The 21,458-nt window shown below is 41.9% G+C and overlaps 1 protein-coding gene across 4 annotated transcripts; it reads right to left on the reverse strand.

Annotated features, from left to right (window-relative positions):
• On the reverse strand, positions 1-21,411 carry LOC108238304 (abl interactor 1-like). 4 transcript variants are annotated; one of them, XM_017420297.3, is made up of 11 exons: positions 21,245-21,411; positions 15,619-15,786; positions 10,188-10,364; positions 6,542-6,556; positions 5,921-6,024; positions 5,550-5,690; positions 5,217-5,317; positions 4,115-4,327; positions 2,762-2,851; positions 288-473; positions 1-209 (listed from the first exon to the last, which is right to left on the reverse strand). In XM_017420297.3, the coding sequence occupies exons 1-11, from the start codon at positions 21,359-21,361 to the stop codon at positions 34-36; spliced, it is 1,488 nt and encodes a 495-aa protein (XP_017275786.1). In that variant the 5' UTR covers positions 21,362-21,411; the 3' UTR covers positions 1-33. The 4 variants fall into 4 exon arrangements, with proteins under 4 accessions (XP_017275786.1, XP_017275787.1, XP_024862608.1 ...); XM_017420298.3 differs by lacking the exon at positions 6,542-6,556; XM_025006840.2 differs by lacking the exon at positions 2,762-2,851.
• Positions 21,412-21,458: the final 47 nt, after the last annotated feature.

Genomic DNA, 21,458 nt, shown 5'->3' on the forward strand with positions numbered 1-21,458 from the left:
TTCGTTCCTCGTTTTCTTTAGTTTTTTTTTTTGTTAGTCAGCATAGTGCATGATTGACTCGACGTAGTTTCCGGGGAAGAGTCCGGTGACGCCGTTGCAGACGCCTTCGAACCAGCCGTCGTCGTTCTTCTTGATGATGTAGATGATGGCTCCCTCCATGAAGGACAGCTCGTCCTCTTTATCCTTCATGTAGTCGTAGATGGCCACAACTAGGAACAGACAAATATTCATAAAATTCTTCTGTTTTTTTATAGTTCTGCCAGGTGCTGGTTTCGGTTGGAACTCACCTTTCTCTAAATAAGCCTTGGGGGCCCAGTGGGGGTCTCCGTCAGCGTAGGGGTCGTTGTAGTGAACCACAGCGGCTTCCTCTTCTTCGTAGTCCACCGGCGGGGGAGGTGGAGGGGGAGCGGGCTCCTCAAACACTCCCATATCCTCTGGGGGAGGCGGGGGAGGAGGGGCAGGGCTGTCTGTTACTGGACGACAACAGAAAGTGCTTTGAACTGTTTTAAATGATCTGGGCAGAATCAACACAGCAGATATATTTTTTAACAACACTGAAATGAATACTCACTGCAGTGGTTTTTGCAACAAATTATATATTTAACAAAATAATAACGTAACACTGAATATTTAAATAGAACTTGTTTTGTTGTGGAAACACTTTAGAAACTATTCTTTCAGCAAATGCTGAAATCATGTTCAGTTCTTTAACTGTCCACCAGAGGGCAGTGAAAGACATTTTAAGCCACTTATAAACTGCTCAGAGATTTTGTTAACAGTTCTTATTATTTGTCGATCTTTAACCCAAATATCTGCTGTTTAAACACAACTTCAGAGTGTGTTTTTTAATCAGCTCCGGCTCCATTTAGCATCAACTGTGGGGCTGTTGAACCAGCGAGTAAAATTAACTCAACTTTTCACTTTCTATTAGCTTAAAAAACACTTTTTCACTGGTTTAATAATTTCTTTGAGACTTTTTTTATTTAACAGCTAAGAAAACAAACAATAACTGACTCCAGTTTTATTGGCTCCATCTCTTTCCCCAAAGTAGCCACAAGTTTAGGTATACTTTTGACAAAGGTTAGGTTGTTTAATGGTTTAGACAATGAGACAAAGCAAGATGAAGCAGTTAAGTAGAGTCAGCATAAAAGCCCTCCTGAACAATTTGTAGTTTCTGTACTTTCAGTAACAAGAAAGGCTGCTGCTATTGAATATTTTAGTAATCGACTACTTTATCGAATAATCCATCAATTAATCGAGTTATCAAATATACACCTTCTACACCAGTTGTTACTAACCTTTTATCCTGGAAGCCAGTAACTTGTACCAACAACAAATTCTGCCCTCTTCTCTCCACCGACAGAACCGTGCACGCTTTCATTACTCACTACTTATTCTGGCTCACCAGGAAAGAACAACTCAGTTACTTGTTATCGTTACCTTCGCCAAGGAGGTTATGTGTTCTGAAAAGTTTCAGGAGTGATCTGTGACAGAAGGGTGGCAGCAAAGGTCAAAGGAAAAGTTTACAGACAGTGGTGAAAGCAGCTGTGTTGTATGGTTTGGAGACAGTGGGACGGATAAAAAGACAGGAGACAGAACTGAAAGTGTCAGAGCTGAAGATGTTGAGGTTCTCCTTGGGAGGGACAAGGATGGACAGGATTAGGAATGAGGTCATCAGAGGTACAGCTCAGGTTGAAGGACTGGGAGATAAAGTTAGAGGACAGACTGAGACAGTTTGGACATGTGCAGAGGAGGGACAGTGGGTATATTGGTAGAAGGATGTTAGAGATGCAGCTGCCAGGAAGAAGACAAAGAGGAGATATATGGAAGCAGTTAGAGAGGACATGGAGGTAGTTGGAGAGAGGACAGAGGACACAGAAGACAGAGTTAGATGGAGGAAGATGACTCACTGTGGAGACCCCTGAAAAGGGAACAGCCCAAAGGAAAAAGAAGAGGGGTCAAAGGTCAACATCACTGTTGACCTTGTGCTCTAACTCTGCAGCAGTGTAATGTAGGAACGTCAAACTGCACAGCTGGACACCTCATGGTGTCAAAGACAATGCCTGTTGACTTTAAGTACTAATATAATATTATTAACGATCCCTTACAGCTTGCGTACCTCTGTCCAGGCAGGAGACAGCTCCATGTTTGTGACAGTCTCTTCCAGGCTTTTGTTTTTATTGTTTATGGTGATAAAAGTATGTAGAGTTGAATGAACGGATTGTTCTGTCCCAACATCTTGTCCCACAATTAGCCACTTGGATCAAACAAAGCAATGAATCAAAGATTTCAGCCTGGAGGATTTTTTTATGTAACTGAGTTCCTCAGTGAATTGTTTCAGGTGTACTAAAGAAACTCTTCTTCTAATCCTGATGTTTGCTGCTATTAGAACTGTCTAATGTGTCACTTCTTTGTACCAGGGAGTATCTAGAGAGCCAAAACAAGCTGCTTAGAAAAACAAGCCAGTGATGCACTAATATACGTATATTTTATCAGACAGACACAGATAGTCAGATCACTTCATTTCTGCATCTTTAAAGACAAAAAGGTGGGGAATAAGGACAAGTGATCAGGTCATATTTACTTTCTTTCTGGACAGACAAGACAAGATGATTCATCACCATGGCAACAGACAGACAACCTGAACCTTGCAACAGCGTGAGAGAAGTGACACTGAGTGAAGAAGGACAGAAGACGGTGATTTCAGAGCACCGAGGAGACGTGTGGCCGTCTCTGTGCCTGAAAGGGAGGTTTTACTTACTGCTCTCCTGCATTCTGGCCACAAAGCCGGTCAGAGGGATCTGAGGGGTCAGCTGGACCACGGGAGGAGGCGGCGGAGGAGCCACAGACACTGAGGGGAGCAACACACCCAGGCAAGGCCGAGGAAGCCAGCGGAGAGACATGAGAGCGACGGGGCGAACAGGGAAAACGATGGGGGCGAGAACAGAACATCACAGGAGAGGGAAAGTCAGCACGTCGAAAAAAGATTATATAAAAAAAGCACAACGTAAAAGCTTGAGAGCATCTAAAATGGTGCTGGAGGATATGCTGAGCCACTAATTTACACGTTTGAAAAAGTGCTTAGTTTTTCCAAACTGGCCTAAATGGCCATTCTTCCAATCGGCTGAGGATCTGTTTTGGATCAAAAGGAAAAGCTGCGTCAAGCAAAAAGCTTAAAAAAAAAACAAAAAAGGAAAAGGAAAATCAAAGCACTGCACGGACCTAAAACACAAAAGCAGCCCAAGCTCTGCTGCAGATAACAGTTTACAAAGCTGCAGCATCGTTTGAATATGTTCACTTCGCATGTTCTGTCTGTAGAAAACGAGATCTTCGGACAGGAGAGGACAACAGCCGTCCTCACTGAGAGACATGATGTCACACACAGACAGGTCTGACTCATGAATCACAAGTAATGGAAGGGCGTCTGTACTCTCACGGGGCAGGAATGCCTCATTACTGAGGCCGGCTGTCATCGCCGAGCCACATCCATCCACATCATCAGCGTGTGAAATCAATGAGCTCCGTCTAACACAGCCAGCGCTGCGAACGCAGCCGCCGCAAATCCTAAAAAGTTGCTTTTAGTTTAATAAGGCTGCAGTAGCTACAAAGGCACAGCGTCAACACTGTGGGACACAGACTGTCTCTGTCCTCTCAGGCGATTCAGACAGCCCCCTCCTTCTGTGCTTTCTGCCAAGAAAGATGGCCGTCCTTTAAGACGGGAGCTTTTAGAGGAGAGATTCTCAGAGCTGTGGCTGCCAAAATAAATTTCCCTCTTCTGACAGGAAGAATGCAAACACCCTGGGCTTCCCTCTTGACTAGGGTCCATGTTTAACATCCTAAAAACCCTCCCGTTTTTCTCCCTGAAGGAAGCTGTCTCCAGCTGATGTGTAAAACTCGACGAGAAATAATAACGAAGCAATCTATGAAACAATGAGGAAGTCAGATGATTACGCTGGCTTCAGAAAGTACAGCTTAGTGTTTGTTTAATTAGCCTCCAGCAAGGCTGACTCATTCTTATCTCCTCAACCCTCCGAGGAAGAGAGGAATCTGTTTAATTTAAGATGTGAGGTGCAGGTGAGAATAAACGCTGCTCCTCGCTTCCATTGCTCCCTACCTGCGCTCGGCGGGAACGTCGGGCCTCCGTTGATGTGGGGCTGCTGGGAGGAGACGGAAGGCGCGCGGCGGTAAGTGCCGGTGGCCGACACCATGGAGGCCGAGGAGGTGGTGGAAGAGTTGTGACGGGAAATCTGCCGAGAGATGGTGCCGAACTGAGACATGGGGATGGGGCCCAAACCGGGGCCCTGTGGCACGGACGCCGAGGATGTAGCTGGCAGGAAGAGGAGAGAGACAGGTGACACCTTTAAAGTCTTTGAATGATCAGACACTTTTCAGCTTCCATATTTACGGCCTGCCTGTTTGGGCGTGTGTGTTCATGTGTCTGTCTGTTAGCAAAATATCCCATGAACTGCTGGACACATTTTAACAAAACTTGCAGGAAGTATTCAATGGATGCACATCTACAACTGATTAACCTCTGGAGTCAACACCATTCAAGATGGCTGCCACAGTTAACTGACTGTAAAAAACACAATAGTTGCTAGAAATCAGTGAATTTTACAGATGTTGAGCTAAAATTGGGTGTGGTAGTAGCAGAGACTGACCAACAACAGAGCATTGTTTTAAAATATCGCCACTAACTATTTGGAGTCAACTCTCTCTGTCTGTTAGCAAAATATCTCAACAACCACTGGACAAAAACACCAGTATACATCTAGAATTGATTGTTTTTGGAACCAGCTCAATTCAAGATGGCCTCCTGTTTTTAGAAAACACAAAAATGACTATAATTCAGTCTATTTTACAGATGTTGAGCTAAAATTTAGTGTGGTAGTAGCTAAGAGTCATTCCCAACACACACACAAGCTGACCGTAGTTTAAAAGTATAGTTGTACTACAGTACTACAGTAGTAGTATGTTTGAAAGGTGGAGGGTAATATTTATTCCTTTCAGAAATGCTAGGCCTTTATTACCTTCATGTGTTTGATGACAAAAACTACAGGCTCATTTTTGGTAGAATTAAAACGTTTTCAACTAAAATAATTTGTAGCTTTCATTTAATAAACATATGGCATCAATGAAAGCACCTTTAAATAGTTTAAATCGAGCGGGTCTGAGGAGTTGTTGTCAATGCGCACGGGGACAGACAGAAGACTCACCCTGGCCCATGCTGGGAGGAGAAGGGGTGGGGACTGCGAGGGGGACGCCACCGCCGCTGCCTCCGCTGTTCTCCCTGCCCCCGCTGCCCCCGCTGCTGCCACTGCAGAAACATTCAGAGCCCATCGTCAGAGACTAACCCCTAATTACACAACAGGGTTTGACGACATGTCATTACTCTCCAACGTGTCATTCTGTCGCAATCGTTTTCTCATCACTGTGGCAACGGAGTCGCAGCTCTGCGACAGCGTGCAACACGTCTAACGGTTGGTGTGCATCAGCGCTGCAGTCCCATCTGAGCCTGACTTCATTTGATATGTTCTGTGTGGAGGCACCTGTGTGTGCGGGGCCTCTGGTTGAGGGAAGCTGTGCGTGCAGGGCTGTGCTGGTTCCCCAGTCTGGCCGGGCTCGTCATGTAGTCGTTGGGCACCACTGGGGGCTTCACGGGCTCCAGGGTCTTGTACGGAGTGTTGCGCCTGGATTCAGACAAACATCATATCATATCAGTATCATAAAAAAACAAGGACAAGGCCGGGAAAAAAAAGAACCAATCATAACACTGCTCATAAATACAACCAGTTTCAGCTGGTTGGTTGGTGGTGGAGATCCTCCGAAGCTCCAATAAACTGTTCAAAGAATCATTTAATTTGGTTTACCTTTACCTTTAGAGCCTTATTTAACTGGGCTCGAAGCTTTAACTTCTTACCCGAGAGTACCCCGACCCGCCATGGGGGGGCTTGGAGGTTTCTGTGAGGGGGGGTTGGTCCTGGAAATGGTCCCTCCTCGTCCTGCTGCATTGTTCCCGTGTTGCTAAAGAAGCAAAAACCAGTTAACAGAGCAGGTTTTGTCTCATCTCCTTTGCTGACACCAAGATTTCTCTGCCTTTGAAAAGTAGCAGCCTGGGGTGTCATTTACAGTGGGGATGTGATGAAGCCAAGCTTGATTTAATTTGTAATCACATTACATTGTTTCTTTTGTTTCAGCTGTGATCTGCTGTGCTGAATGTTGCCAAACATTTAGTTATATGAATAATTACACAGGAATATGTGGAATGTGATTATGAATGCTACAAATCTGAAATATAAACCTTATATGCAAGCCAGAAGATGAAGATATCTACAAAATAGTGTTTCCTTGTGTAATTTTTACTTAAAACAATAAAAATATCACTTCAATCAAATTAGTTGCCTAAACAAAAAACATTGAATACAAAACATAAAAAAATAGAACAAATAAGGATTATTAGAGACTTCTGAACACACTGATGCTGTAATTCTGTCTGTTTAACAAACGGAGGAGAAAGAGAGGAAACACAAGGATCTCTTACCTTGGCTTTAAGCCACTGAGTGCAAGCGGGTAAAAAGAGGAGACAGTTGGTTAGACAGTACAAAAAGCAAGTTTTCTTTTAGTCATATTAATAATGAAATGAACACTTAATGCACTAATAACATACATCCTTTGGCTACTTTTCACAACCAACACAAGTGTTTAATGAAAACAATAAAAAGAAACGGATTGCTAGAGAGACAAAAACGTATTAAAAAGCTAAAATAAGTAAATATAAAAAAAGAGGGTTAAAATTGTGTACAATGCTGATTTAACTCAATAAGAAACCACTGCTTGTGTGTGTTTTTCTGTGTGTGTGTGTGTGTGACATTACGTCATTACTGCTTTTGCTCATATGCTTCTCTCTGTTCCTTCCTTTAAGAGGATCTTGTTTATTGTGATGTTGACGAACAACTTTCCAGCTATAGAGGATTTGCAGCAAAGTCTCCTCGATGGCGTCAGTGACGGTACGAGACTGACGCCGCCATGTTTGGATAACAAACATGAGGTAACCTTTTCTGAGGTAAACTGTAAAGTTGACAAAAATACAAAGTGACTTGCTGTGTGGCCATACAATATTCTAATAGTTTAGACAGAAAATATTTGTTGTTTACTGTTTTTTTAAGAATCAGAGTGGAGTAAATGGATTGTGTAGAGTTCGCATGAACCAAATCTTGGAGATTGGATTGGTTTTAACCCTCCCGTGGCCTTCAGGTCACAACGACTTCTTTATCTCTCGTCTTCTCTCTCTCTTTTAAGGGCTTCAGGAGGGTTAAGGAGCGTTCCAGACTGGTTTTTTTTTTTCAAAAACAGGCTCCAGATTAAAGAAAAAGCTGAAACACTACCCTCACATTTTCATGTAGACAGCCGAAACAAAACCTGTTGACAACAAAGATGCCGTAATCCCACCTGCAACCTAACCTCCGACCAGGAGGTGTCCTCTTCTTCTCCTTGTGTTTACATTTTGCACCAAGTGTGCAGGCTCTATGTACATGCTCTACGCCTTGTTTCCTGTTTTTGGTGTAATTCCTTGGCAGCGTTACAGCGCCACATACAGGCCTGGTGTAGTTCTGCAGCTTTTTGGGTGTTATCTGTGTGGTTGAAGACATTTCTAGAAATTATGTATTTTTAGGGAAAACAAATAAAAAGATAGTTTTCGGAAAAACTGTGTTTCCTTGTGGACAAGGTGAAATATTAATTTATAACAGGTAAGATATTGATTGTTCACAACCGTTCCACAGAGCCCTACTTCAAAATGTCCAGTTTAAATAGACTGATTTAAAGGTTTGATTAGTAGATCATCATAAACCCCATCTAGGTGTACAGGTAACAGAAATGTTGAGTTACACTAATCAGCCATAACATTATGACCACCCACCAACACAGAGTAGGTCACTCTTGCTGCTGCCTTGATTCATTGAGGTATGAGCTGCACCAAACCTCTGAACCTCAGCTGTGTTATCTGATACCAAGCTGTCAGGAGAAGATCCTAAAGTGCAGGAAGCTGCAAGGCAGAGACTGTATGGACTTGCACATCCGATGGACGCACGATCAGATTAGGAAATTAAAGAATTTATAAGCCAAGAGAACACCCACGCTAGCTTCTGTGTTCCTCAAACCATTCTTTAATCCTTTTAGCAGTCTGGCAAAGAGCATTGTCCTGCTGAAAGAGGAATACTGTTTCCTTGAAAGAGTGTGCTCAGTCAGCGTAAATGTTTAGTTAGGTGGTGTTTTTTTAAGATAAACATCAATTTAAATGGCTGTGGGAAGCAGGTCCAATTCAAGGAGATGCCATCCTACAATCTACAGAACCAAAAGAATCTACTGCTGATGTCCCATTATCAGGAGGACACCCCCAGGTATTCTCAGCCCATACCCTGACTGGTTAGTACAAGGACACCTACTAAATATTACACAGGCGGTTATAATGTTATGGCTGATCAGTGTATTACTGTGCTCAGACCTGTCTTATTGACCAATATCACCATAAGAATCAAGCAAATCTTAAAACGCACCAGTAAAGGTCTTCAGTCATGTCTCCGCTCCGTGGACAGATTGATTGACAGATTGATGCGGCCCGCTGATGATTTAAGTGCTGCTGGGACGTAAACTGGGCCATGAGGCACAGTGAGATCATAAATAACGGCAGACCATCGGGGGAGGACGCTGAAACTGTGTTACCCTGGTAACCCCGAGAAATGCCAATAAAGGTTATTGAGGCGAATTGGGTGAGCACAGTGTGTGTGTGTGTGTGTGTGAAAATGTCTTCCCAGGCTCATGTCTGAATTCCCAGCTCCTTTTAGCTGAGCTCCCCTGGATGTGAGGGGGAAAAAAAGATAGCTAGAAGGGGTGATGATGAGACAATCTGCCACAGCCAGGAGGAAACAAGTTGTATGGGTGGGGTGCTAAAGCAGCGACTAGTGTTCCCCACACAGAGTGAGCATACGGTGGTCGTGTAAGTGTCAAAAAGAAAACTGCAAACGTTCCCACATGCGTGGATTAAAACACAGCTCATTATAGAAGATGGCTCTGGGTAGCAGGGGCTGTGGCGGTTAATCCTTCTGAATTATTCACAGATGTGTGCAGAAAAGAAAGAGCAAGTGGAATGTGGATGTGCATTTCTGTCTGCACTGATCCAGACGAATTCATGAACACACACACACACAACTAAAAGGGAAGCAATAAAAATGTTTCAAAAGAGCCAAATGCAAGGGGTTATAAAAAATAAATTTCGAAAATTTCAACACTAGCCTTACTAAATTTTAAATAATAAAAAAACACATACAGAATAAATGTCTTAGTCATATTTCCTGCAGGTAGTTTCCCTAGAAAAAAAACAAAACAAGCAGCCATTTTTTTTCTTGCACTTCCACTGATTTGCGCTGATTTCTACAGAGATTCATCCATTTCCTGCATCCTTGAATGATGCCTGATTTGCATAGCGAGCCATGCCAAATGTGCCTCAGAGTGAGCCAGCTCTCAGCGGAGGAAACACTGGCTTTTGAATTTGAATCAGCGGATGTTTGAAAAATCAGCGGACGGCCGCTATCTCAACAGATACAGACCCCGGGGGGTGAGGGGAGAGGGGTGGAGGTGGGGGTACGAGAAGGATGCAGAGGCCGAATCAAACACATTACACACATGACTGGGTGCACAATCACTAGCACAAACACACAGCCTTTTTGAAATGGAGAAAGAAAAGATGGGGAGAGGAGAGGATGGCTCGTGGGGAGAAAAATAAATAGATAATTTTTTTTTCTTAAATGAGGCGGAGGTAAGCTAAAAGATTTCTTTTGCTATGAATCAACAGCGGATGTGATGGTGTGAGTAACACTTGGCGAAGATGTCTCCCTGTAGCTCACACGTTTACACCCACACACCAAAACCCTTCCAGCTTTAGATGTTACTGGGCACAAAAAGACAGATCCGTAAATCCCTTTCAGCTGTGGTTCTTTCTAAATACATGTTAGTTACATTCATTGACGTTCCTTAGCAAATAAGTGAACTAAATCACTAACATATGGGACGCCTTGCAGTGTGAGTAATATTCATGTCTTCGGTGTCCTTTGGTCTACTAAAGGCTGTTTGTAAAAGAAACAAGAAGTGACAAAAAAAAAAACTTTGATGCCGATCTTAAAGCTTCTTACTTTGACGCCGTGTCCCACATCGTCCAGCAGAGTGTAGTCGATGGGTTTCCGGATGTAGCGCACGGGCCGCTCCATGTTCGCCGGAGCGATGATCTTGTGGGTGCGAGAGGTGTTCTTATTTGTGGTCAGGATACCGATTTCTCGACGGGCCACCTTCTCCTTATGGATGTCCACTGTCTGTAAGAGAGAAACGGGACAAAAGCCACCGTTAGGGAACAGAAAGCATTTACTTTCCTGGTTTCTTGTCTAAACAGGTTTCTATTCTAGCTAATATTATATTGTTTTTTTTTTTAATTTGTTCTTTTACCTGTAACGAATCATTACATATTTAGCTGTGGAAATATCTGACCATTATTTTGGTAAATTTTAGGATGATGAAATGTAGAATAAATATCAGAATTTATCATTTGTTTGTCAGACGTTGCAGCCTGCTAGTAAATTTTGGGATTTATTCTTCTGTTCTGATGCCAGTTTCACAACGCTCCCCTGAAAATACCGATGACCTACATCTCCTCAGCAGTTTCAGTCATTATCACTCGCAGCAGGCACCTACAAGGACTGGCCCTCAGTCTATGAATGATGGATGAAACTCGAAGGAATGGGGGATGCAGAGATGGAGGGCCGGCTGAGGGAAGCATGAGGGAATGATGAATGTGTGGCACTCAAATTATGCTGGTTTAAAGTATATAGAAGACACAGTCTTTTTACTTATCAGATCAAAAGAAACCAAATCAGCTGAGTTTTAAAATTAGGCAAATACCTCAGAGGATCCTTAACAGATGACATAACAGTGTGAAATTATTTAGGAACAACAAACTCAAAATGGAGACACAATGTGTACAGCCTCTCTGCTTCTTCACCAAAGAAAAGGTTTAGTAGCAGTCAGGTGCTGCTCATCAAATGCACTGAATAACAAATATCAGCAGCTGTTAGCAACTCTTTCAAAGTAGATATTTTAACAGTTTACACATTTCACACAGGAAGGGCATCGGCAACCATCTTAGAGGGGCAACTGTTGCTGCCTGTCATTCAGGGAAGGGTTATAAGAGGCGTCCAAACAAGTCGGGGGGCAGTGAGAACGATTATCATCGCAGAAAAACAGTCAAAACAGCTGCCGATCTGTCCAGGAGCGGATGCTCCAGCACGCACACCCCGAGGTCAGGCTGTGCAAAACTCAGAAAAATCATAAGAGCCACATCTTAAGACTCTCAAACAGGACGTAAATGTTGCGATGGTTCAATTAAAATCCACAACTCAACTGTGGCAGAAGGTCAGGAAGGCTGTGCAGAAATGAATGCTGGGAAACGTCTATGAACTGAAGTGATGTTGTGAAGAAGAGTGGGTCAAAACCCCTCCGCTGTAGGGTCAGACAGAACAACTGTTTCAAGTTACAGCTGCTTTTACAAGATGTTCAATATTTGGGTGGAATTAGTTTTCCCCTTCCCTGTTTGGCATAGAATTTATTAAATAAATCATTACACAATAACATTTCATGTGGTGTGGTTCATCTGAAACTGTATTTAGACCAGTTAAGAACCAGATGACTTTTTTACTATGCTTTAAATAATAACTAGATATAAGTACCTTGCAGGTTATTGTGTCTAATATGATCTGCAACAATCCTGTGCTGTCTGATCTGTCAGCTGAATGTGAGATAAATATAGAAAACAAGCAGGGGCCTTATTTTAAGAGAGGAAACCAACGTTACACACCCAGCTTTGGCTGGGAAGGAAGAAAAAAAAAACATTTCCTGTCAGTATTAGACGAGAACAAGTGACGATTAGAAAAAGTGAGAAAAAAAAGTGAGGAAGCAAAAACGTGCAGATTGGGAGACAAGAACGAAAAATGTGAAAGTGATTTTTTTTTTTTTTTTTGATGTTCTGCCACAGTCAAAGAGATAAAGGAGAGAAGAACAAACTGGAGAGGAGATAACCATTCAAACATGAAGTTTTGCAAACAGCTGTTGTAACCGTCCATCCTGAGTCAAAAGAACAAATACATGCATCGAGTAAAAAAAAAAAAACTGACTTTCAACTTCATTTCAACATTAGAGGGAGCATTGCTAAAGGCTGCAACACATGTAAGGATCTGTGTGAAACGTAGAGACGTAAAGGCTCTTATCTAATCACTGGTGACAGAGCTCTCTCTGCCTGCTCTTCCTGCTCCCTCTCAGCCTCTTTTTCTTTGTAATCTTTACTCTAACAGACATCTGGCTGCCTGCTGAACCTCTGCTGTGTGCCTCTGGGAGCAGATGGTTCAGACTGAATGATCACTGCTGGATCTTCGCTGTACGCTTCGCCTAATAAATCTGGCTTTTAATCAAAAAAACCAAAAAGCAAACTTGTTTTCTCAGAGCAGCTGAATATGTGACAGTAGCAAAGTCCAGGTTACTTCCTATGAAACATCATTAACTCGTGCCACGTGGACACAAAATTCTCAGGCTTTTCAATCTTGAACGTAATGTCCAGGATCCTCATTGACGCTGCGCTCGAGAAGAACTGAACTGAAATGAGGCTAAAAGAGAGACACGGTAAGTGGCTCACTTGGGAAATAAACGGCAAAATAAAAAAGCTAATCTAAAAATAAATCTGAAAGCGAGCCAGAAAAAGCTGCATTGTTACAGAATTAAAACAGAACGTGACCATTTTATCTACCTTTGTGCTGAACACGCATATATTTTTAGACACGGCTATCTAATCTAATTTGGGAACCACAGCTCTGCTTTTGATTTTAAATTGCCGTTGTAGCCATTTTAGCGATATTTCGTCACAGGCCTCCTCTCGTGGGTTTTAAATTGGGCTTGGCACAGACATCTGGCTTCCTTCTCTCTCTCTAATCTTGCTTTAACTAATTCAGCTGAACTAAGCTGGAAGCTCAAATTTATCTACTGGATACAAAAAACACTTAGACCTTTGTGTCCAGAAAAAACGGAGAGCAGGCCTAAGCTGATTACCTGTTTCAAGGTGTACCACGATGTTAAAAGGCCACGGTGCCAAAACCACTAAATGTCAGGATCTGTGTTCTCTGTAGTTTTTATGTTTACTGATTTGGTTTTATTCCTTTTTTGTTGTCAAGCTTATTTTCTATGTTTCTCTGTTGAAATTTTGTGATCTATTGTGTTTAGTTCTGTTATATCAACATCGTTTTCCTGTTTCTCAGTCTTCCACTTACACCTGTTCCCTATACTCATCAGTCCCAGCACATTTCCTTGGTTTTTATTCAACCCTTGAGTATGGCGTATGTTTTTTTGTTTTTTTAGTGTTTATATTTTTGCTTGGGTTCTAATCTAACTACAAAACATGACATAAAATCTTTCTGCCATACCGTACCTATGGTTTCAATGTTTTAAAATAAAATAACAGAGACAGGGTGTAGTTTTATTTCTCCCTCTGCTACCAGACGTCCAAAGTCATCATTCAGTTGTGTTCCTTAGCTGAAGGGGAATTTCAATTTCAAATTTTATGGTTGCTAAAAAAAACACCTAGTAGGTTGTTTGTACATTTTATTCAGAGGGATTAAAGCAAAAAATAAATCTTTTGACTGAATTTTTTTTCTACACTTAATTATATTACTTACCTGAACAGTTGTTGTGTTGTCTGTCAACAGAAATTATGAGCTATTATGAGCTCCCACATGTGATATGCTAACCATTATTTCAACAGAGACACATTAGACAGGGCCCACTAGAAGATACTTATCTATACGAGCTCTGCTGTTTTTCTTTTGAATATCATAGTTCCAACTTTTATCCTTTATCTGGGCTTGGGATCTGCAAAAGTAACCCAAATTCATTGTGGGAGGACCGAGCCTCCCGTGAGCGCTGTGGGACGGAGGAGGGTCCACTGCACCTGCTGCTGGTTGGAAAGAACCATCCTTGATTTCACGTCAGTCTTCAAAAGTCTCCAAAAACACCAGGAAAAAAATTGCTTAGCACTTTTTTTAAATAATAGTCACTAGAGGAGTCTGAAAACTTGTTAAATATAGAGACAAAGTCTCAAAGTTAGCCAAACTGCTTGCACCCTAACCCTGCTCTGCTCTGATTGGATAAAACTTTGGCTCTGGTTTGCTCTATTTGTTGAACGCAGTGCCAGTTTGACCCCTGTATCACAATTAGATTGGATGGCTTTAATGGGACCACAACAAAAAACACATTTTTATTTTCCTTCTCATTTTTACAGACGACAGAAATCCATCCTGGTAACGGAAAACTTTAATCCCTGTATCCAGTAGCGGATTACACAGTCCATCATGCCTTGTCCACCAGAGGAGTGACTCCCATCTTGCTTTACAAGGTAACGCTATTTTGAAATAAACGTTAGCAACAAGCTAGAAGAGTTAGCATGTTATCAAGTGAACAGAGGCTAATAACCCAGCTAATTACTTAGCTAACATCAGATTGTTAGGCACTCAACTAGGACTGTACAATTAATCGATTTTGTTATTTTGATTTTTGCTCCAAACAATCACAGAAACAAAATAACTGACAAAGATTATTATATTAATTATTATTAAAATCTTATATTATTATTCTGATCTATTCTACTTTGCAAGCTCTGAAGAACAAGCCATGCAGTTGTGATAATGACATTTAAAGCTAGTAGTTTGGTGTTTTTTTTTCATCTTCTTTTGTTTCTTCTGTCACTGCTTTACATAAGACAGTGAATATCATGCAAAATGATTGAATTTATTAATAACTCTGATAGTTTTAATACTGGTATCAACTGTATGAATATGACTCATAAGAGTGTGAGAGGTTGAAAAACTAAACATGTACTTCAGATTCCTTCAGACAAAACTACTGTTGATAAAAATAATTGTGTTGAGCTTAGTCAACAGACTGAAGCTGATGTATGTTTTCTTCAGTAATTTCCATTTACGTGATTATGTAGATTCTAAGGTTTCTGTGCAGGAGGATTGTTCTCAGTAGCAGTGTGGTTAGCTCCGAGGCCTCTAAGATCTGAAGCAGAAACATCAACTGGGAGACGAGAATCACCACTGAGCATCTTTAATGGATCAATAAATGGTCCTCATTAGACTGCGCCTAACACCATCCCATCCTGCAGCATGCAGACTGTAGCAGGAGGTGAAAATGCATAACCGGGAGAGAAGCGCCACAGTTTCACTTTATTCCTGACAGGCTTAATGAAGACATTCAGGGATATTTAGGCGAGGCGAGCAGATGGAAAGAGCAGATAAACAACAGAAAAAGAGCAGCAGGTAAAGATAGCAAAGCCGAGGAGGTGTGGCACATTAGGATCAACACAAAAAAAATCACATCATTATTCTATAATACAGAAGAGTTGCATGGCAGACAGTTCACAAAACACACACACACACACAAAACAGTCCAGGACATCAACATCGCATTTCAACTCCTAATCTGTATGGATGCATGAATGTAACCGTCCTCTCCTGCCGCTGCAGAGTTTACCTGAGAGATGTGGTTGATGGAGGACTCCATGCGCCGCAGCTGCGAGGCCTGGATGTCCAGCAGCTGCAGCACATTGTTTGCTAAGGCATTGATCTGGTAGGCAACACTGGCCAGAGACTGGGTGGTGTAGGCTTTGGTCTCCTCCAGAGCTTTCTTTTTGTCTTGAGCCTGTCAGAAAGCAAGAGAGAGAAAGAGAGAAGAGAAGTTTGATAAATCAGAGGAAAAGAAAGAAATGTGGAGCTCAGCAGAGGAAACGCTGTTCTCTCCATTTTACTCTCTTGTCAGCTGTGAGAGTCAGGAGAGAGGAGTACCTGACGGGACCGTTTAGTCTTGGCTGTTTTTAAACTTTAAATCCCCGCTAAGCTCTGAGGAGAAGGGAAGACAAGTTTGCAAGTCTCTAAAGCGAAGGACTTTGTGGGCTACATCACAGCCTGGGATTTCACAACACCACTTTGAATAAGCCAGGCTAGCATGGTGGGACAGGTGCATGCTGGGAGCTGAGCCCAGAGAGCAGGAGCGCCAGGACAATTTGTGGGATCCCAAATCTCTGCCAGGCTGCGCGAACCATCTGTTTCTGGATGTTTTGGTGTAACGGTGGCATTTAACAGACAGATTTACAGCCTCAAACAGAGGCTCCCCAACAATTTTTTTCTCATCTAAATGTGCACATGAAATTTAAAAAATAACCGAAAGCTTCATCAAATATAAATATTTAATCCCTAATTTTAAAATTAGGTTTACAGTAGGTTTTCGTTCAAATCTGTGCAACAGACTGACTGGTTAATCACTGCAGTCATTGTTGAACACCAGTGTTATTTCATCCTCCTCTGAGAACTGGTAAACTTAAGTATCTTTAGTACGTTAATAAATAAATAATAATAATTAGGATTTGAGCCCCTTCGACCTTTAAAACATCTCAGATGCCGCATTCATCTGTACCGTTGACTCATTTAGGGTAGTATCTGAATAGACTGTGGCTCTTGGGACACTCTGTGACTCAAAAAATGGGAGAAAATTGGCAAATTTTCAGCTATGGTCTCGCTGGATTCGTAGTGTTTGCAACCAAGCGACCCTGCGAGCCGAGGTGGTCATGTTTGGAGTGGTCAATTTCCAAAAATAACAGACAGTTTTTGTGTGCACAACCTGCAACACTGTATTCTAGGCCATGCACAACATCTCACTGCCCACTCTGTACTCTCCTCGGCCAGCTGTGCACCCACCTAAGCAGTCACTACTCAGTTTATGATTTAATCTACTCTAGTACACTTTTGATATGAAGATACACAGATTTGGACAAGTTTTTAAATAACAATTATTTATCATTGGTGTGGTTTTTCTCATCACGCTCAGCATGAATTTTTCCTGATCAAACTCAAAACCTATGAATATTTTATAACACGTGTGTCGTTGTATTGATTTGAATTTGTTAATTTATGTCTCTTTTATTTAACTGTGTCCACTGGAGATCAAGAAAGATAGAGTGTGATGAGGAAGCTGGATCCAAAGAACAATTTGGCGGCAGGAAGCTGACGGACTGAATGATGATGCTGCACTGATTGACGTCTGTGGAAGAGGCCGACCTGCACATCACGTAAAACAAACACGGCTGATTTAGATCCAACACAAAGACCCCAAGAGGTGCTCAGATTGTTTATTTCTAAATGATGGAGTTTAAACTACAGAAAGAACCAAAAATCATTATCAGCATAGTTTTTAGATGTTTACAGATTTATACAGAAATGAAAATAAGGTGCTGATCAATTATAATTTCGCCAAATTGTACCACCACCTCGTACCCAGGAGCAATCATTTCATACACAGAGGGGGACATTACATACCCATGCACTTAGCATAAAAGAAAACAGCGTACGTGAAACTGCGTACACATGTATCCAACCACAACCCTTCTTTACATCCCAATCAACATGGAACTGAGCGCACATGAGACTCCTCCCCACGACGCCACTCAATTTAAATATACAAATTGATGCAAATATGTCCTGCGTGTGTGGTTCACCTCTGTGCACAATCAAAAAATTGTATCTACATGCAGCAAAATGAGGAATTTCACGCACTGTGCGTCACGGGCGCTCCTAAATGACGCAATGGGGCGTAAAAAACGTGTTTCCTCTGGCATACGCAAAGAAGAGTGATGGTGTGTGAAGCCGAGGTTGTCGGAGCAGCGCGCACCTGCAAAAGGCAGCGAAAAGGTTATAAACGGTCAGACATATAGGTGGGCGGAAAGCCTCTCGTCCAGTAATTACAGACACCACTTTCTACACATGCGTTACAAACTGATATCATAAATGAATGAAGTGAATCGGGGGCGCTGATCTGCTGGCGCCGCAGTTCTGAGGCTGAGGCATTTCCAACTTTCTACATGTGTTTAATAACATAATTACTGTGAACACAGAGGCACTCAGGGGCTCAGAAGAACTAAGAGGCATATTTATTAAATATATTCTGATGTACAGAGGTACTAATGAATGAAATCTCATGCTAACTGTTTAATGGATGTCTCAGAAAATTTAGCAAAATATGAAAAACGTGTACTGCCCATTTGTTCATCATCAGTGTGATATGTATGGTTCTGATGGAGTCATGTTGCACAATCCTTCTCTATTTAAAGCAGTCTAACTGCAGCTTCTTTAGTGGATATGATCAAATATTTTATTTATTATTTTTTGACAATCTGACTTTATTTTAAATGTCACAGCACCTGGCAGATCGATGATGACATATAAATGTTTCGGTCTGATTTGTCAATTTGGAGCATTATTAATAACAGAATTAGCGAACGTGTCGCGCTTCTTCCTGACAGTTAATCACACTGTAGCCATGATGGTGATTTAGCCACGCTCAAAGAGATCCCCTGACACCGAAAACGCTGACTTTCAGCTCAGCGAAGCAGGAAACCTCGCTCCGCAGCACAACCCTCGGGCGTGTCCAATAATAGTTTTCACATTATTAACAGTTTCCCGTCATAGCCTCTAAATGTTGCCAACAGACCAAAACATGTAGGAACGTTCCTACACCAGCTGAAGGCTGTGCGTGTTTCCAGGGTCATTTCATCCTTCGTATGTCTGAACTTTTGCGTGGAAAAGGGCTTACAGCACTTTTTGGAGCGCATGCCCCAGCTCTCAGGTTGTGCTCCGGAGCAGGTGATGAGTTCAGCCTCTGTTACCACAACGATCTAGCTGGGCTCAAAGAGAACTGTTTGTGACCCTGAAAACTTTAACTTTCAGCTCAACATAGCTGGCTAAGCCGTAAACCTCCCTTTTCTAGTACAGCCCTCAGGTCTCCACTGCCGTTTACCCTCTAATCCAACGTTTCTAATAAAATTATATATCCAGAACTGTTTCATTTCCTTTCAAACTGTCCATTTGATCTAACTTTGTCCAAAGAACTTCTGCCTATAATACCTGGCAACAAATTTAGCTTCTGTTGGAGGTTTGAAAGCACTGCGCTGACTTCTGCATGTCAATAAACTAAACTGTACGCTGATGGCCAAGGAGTGAGGCACTCTGATGTGCTTTTGGGCCACAGCTTTTGTCAGTCAGCGCAGCACAATAAAGAATCAGTTTGGAGCACAGTTTATAGTTAACAGACACTACAGTTCACACCAGACTAGTCGGCCAGCAACCTCACTTCAGACATTTACTGTAGACACTCTGTGGAAGAGGAGCAGTCTGGTGAGATTCACCGTGAGCCACTATTCATGTCAAAATAACTCAAAATGTTTGGTTGGTTTGGGTTTTCTAGTTTTTACTTTCACTTCCTTGTCTTATCAGATTTGATCACTATGTTTCTGTATTTCTGCCAGTGTTTATGTTTTTAGTAACATTTAGTAACAGTTTAGTACATGTTTAGCCTGGCATCTTTACTTTTGTTTGTCCATATTCCCAGCCAGCGTGTTTCCTCAGCTCCCCTCATCACCACACCTGTTCATCGGCTATCCTCCCACCTGTTCCCAGTCGTAAATCAACCCTGCTTGTATAAATTGCTCTCAGGGTCTCCAGTCATGTGTCAGATCCTCCCATATACTCTCCTGTTCAACTCATCGATTGTGTCTCCTGCACCTCTGGGTTTTATTTGCATTTAATGCCATTTGTTTGGGGGGATTTATCCCTGCCTGCTGCTCTGCATCTTTGCCTCCTCAACCACCAGCAGCCAACCATCATTACACAAATATGTTTTAAAAATAAATCATGTGTATTAAGTTGTAAGAAAAAATACTGATTGCCTAACAGCAGCAGAGATAGTGTTTCTTTTAAGGCAAAATAGCTTAATTAGATTTTTTTTTAAAAGTCATCAAAATAAAAATGAGGGTCCTCACACTCCAGTTTAGTCTGATACATATTTAGTTTTAGTTTTCCTGAAACTAACAACATTTAGCCAGAATAAGTACATGTAGGCCAATCAATCAATGACTTGATCAATCAGGCACCAGATTAATCCGACAATATTTCACCTTTTTATTAAACAATGAAAACGATGAAGCAGTAAAACTCACTTCAGCTCACTATTTAGTACGATATATATATATCATTGTCTGATATTTCCTTTTATTTAAAAAAAAATTGGCAACAAGCCATGTCAGTACATACTTAGCACATTACCAAGTAAAATGTAGCAGCAGCTACCACTGTTTTCCAAAATCTATTTTTTAAAAGTGAGAATGTTTAACTACATAATATATAGAATAAGTGTACAGATTCTTCTAAAAATTGTTAAATATATGTTTAGTTAAGTTAAGCAATTATTGTTAAAGGGAAAATGGCAAATTAATCAGCATTTTTTTCATATTCTGGTTAACCAAAATGTATGTTTGCTTCACATTGTTTATTTTGAAACTTAGAAAGCTGAAACACTCACTGTACTGTCTAAATTGAACCATTAATGACTTCAGTTCGCTGAAAATGTTTTCTACTTGCTAAATGAGATGTTTTACCTGCACAATTTCACAAAGCTGGGCCTTTACATACTCTGAGAAGAACATGAGTCACAGAAAATCTGTATATAAATATATATATATATATATGGCGTTTATTACTGATCTCCAGGCATGTATTCTGGCTTTCCTGCTGTGATAAAACAGCTCCTTAAGCAAGCAGAAACCATATTTAAGTCGTTCTTATTTCAGTTCAGACGATAATACATTTTAAATACAGATTCAGTCACATTTTCCTCCTTTAACGTGGCTGTTACAACGCCAACATGTTAGCCAGTTGTGTTGTGTAATTCATGTAGAAACTAAAGGAACATGTCTATGAGAAAAACGGGGAGGATTGGGGTTCTTTTCGGCTCCAGGTGCCCATCATTGGACGCAGTCAGTCACAACAACGACACACCCTCCGGGAGCCCCCCCAGCAGCGCCCAGCTCGCGCAGAAAAGCCTCCTGCCGCGAGCCGAGAAAAGACCGACGCCCGGTTCGACGCCGAGTTCACCGGGACACAAAGCCGCTCGCTCGGGCTGGCGGTCGGAGAGCCGCTTTCGCTGCGACCAGCATTTCCTGCCCTTGTGGTTTCCCTCCCTTCAACTACAACACTGCAGACACGACACAGAGATAACAGGATTTTTTTCCCCCCTTTTCGGCTACAGCGGCCTTTAAAACGCGCCTTCTTACCTGAACATAATTGTTTTCACAGTACTCCGCTACCCGGGACAGGTTCTGGTAGCTCTCCACGAGCGCTCTTTTACCGGCAGGGATTTCCTCCTCTAGCAGCATTTGTAGCTCTGCCATCTTACATCCCTTTGCATTTCTCTCCTGTCTGCCTGTTTTCAGCGAGGCGAGGCGGTGATGCTGTGCTGCTGTGTTGCTGAGAAAGGGGCTCCCCCGC

Source organism: Kryptolebias marmoratus, linkage group LG20, assembly GCF_001649575.2.
Source record: "Kryptolebias marmoratus isolate JLee-2015 linkage group LG20, ASM164957v2, whole genome shotgun sequence".
Classification (NCBI taxonomy): domain Eukaryota; kingdom Metazoa; phylum Chordata; class Actinopteri; order Cyprinodontiformes; family Rivulidae; genus Kryptolebias; species Kryptolebias marmoratus.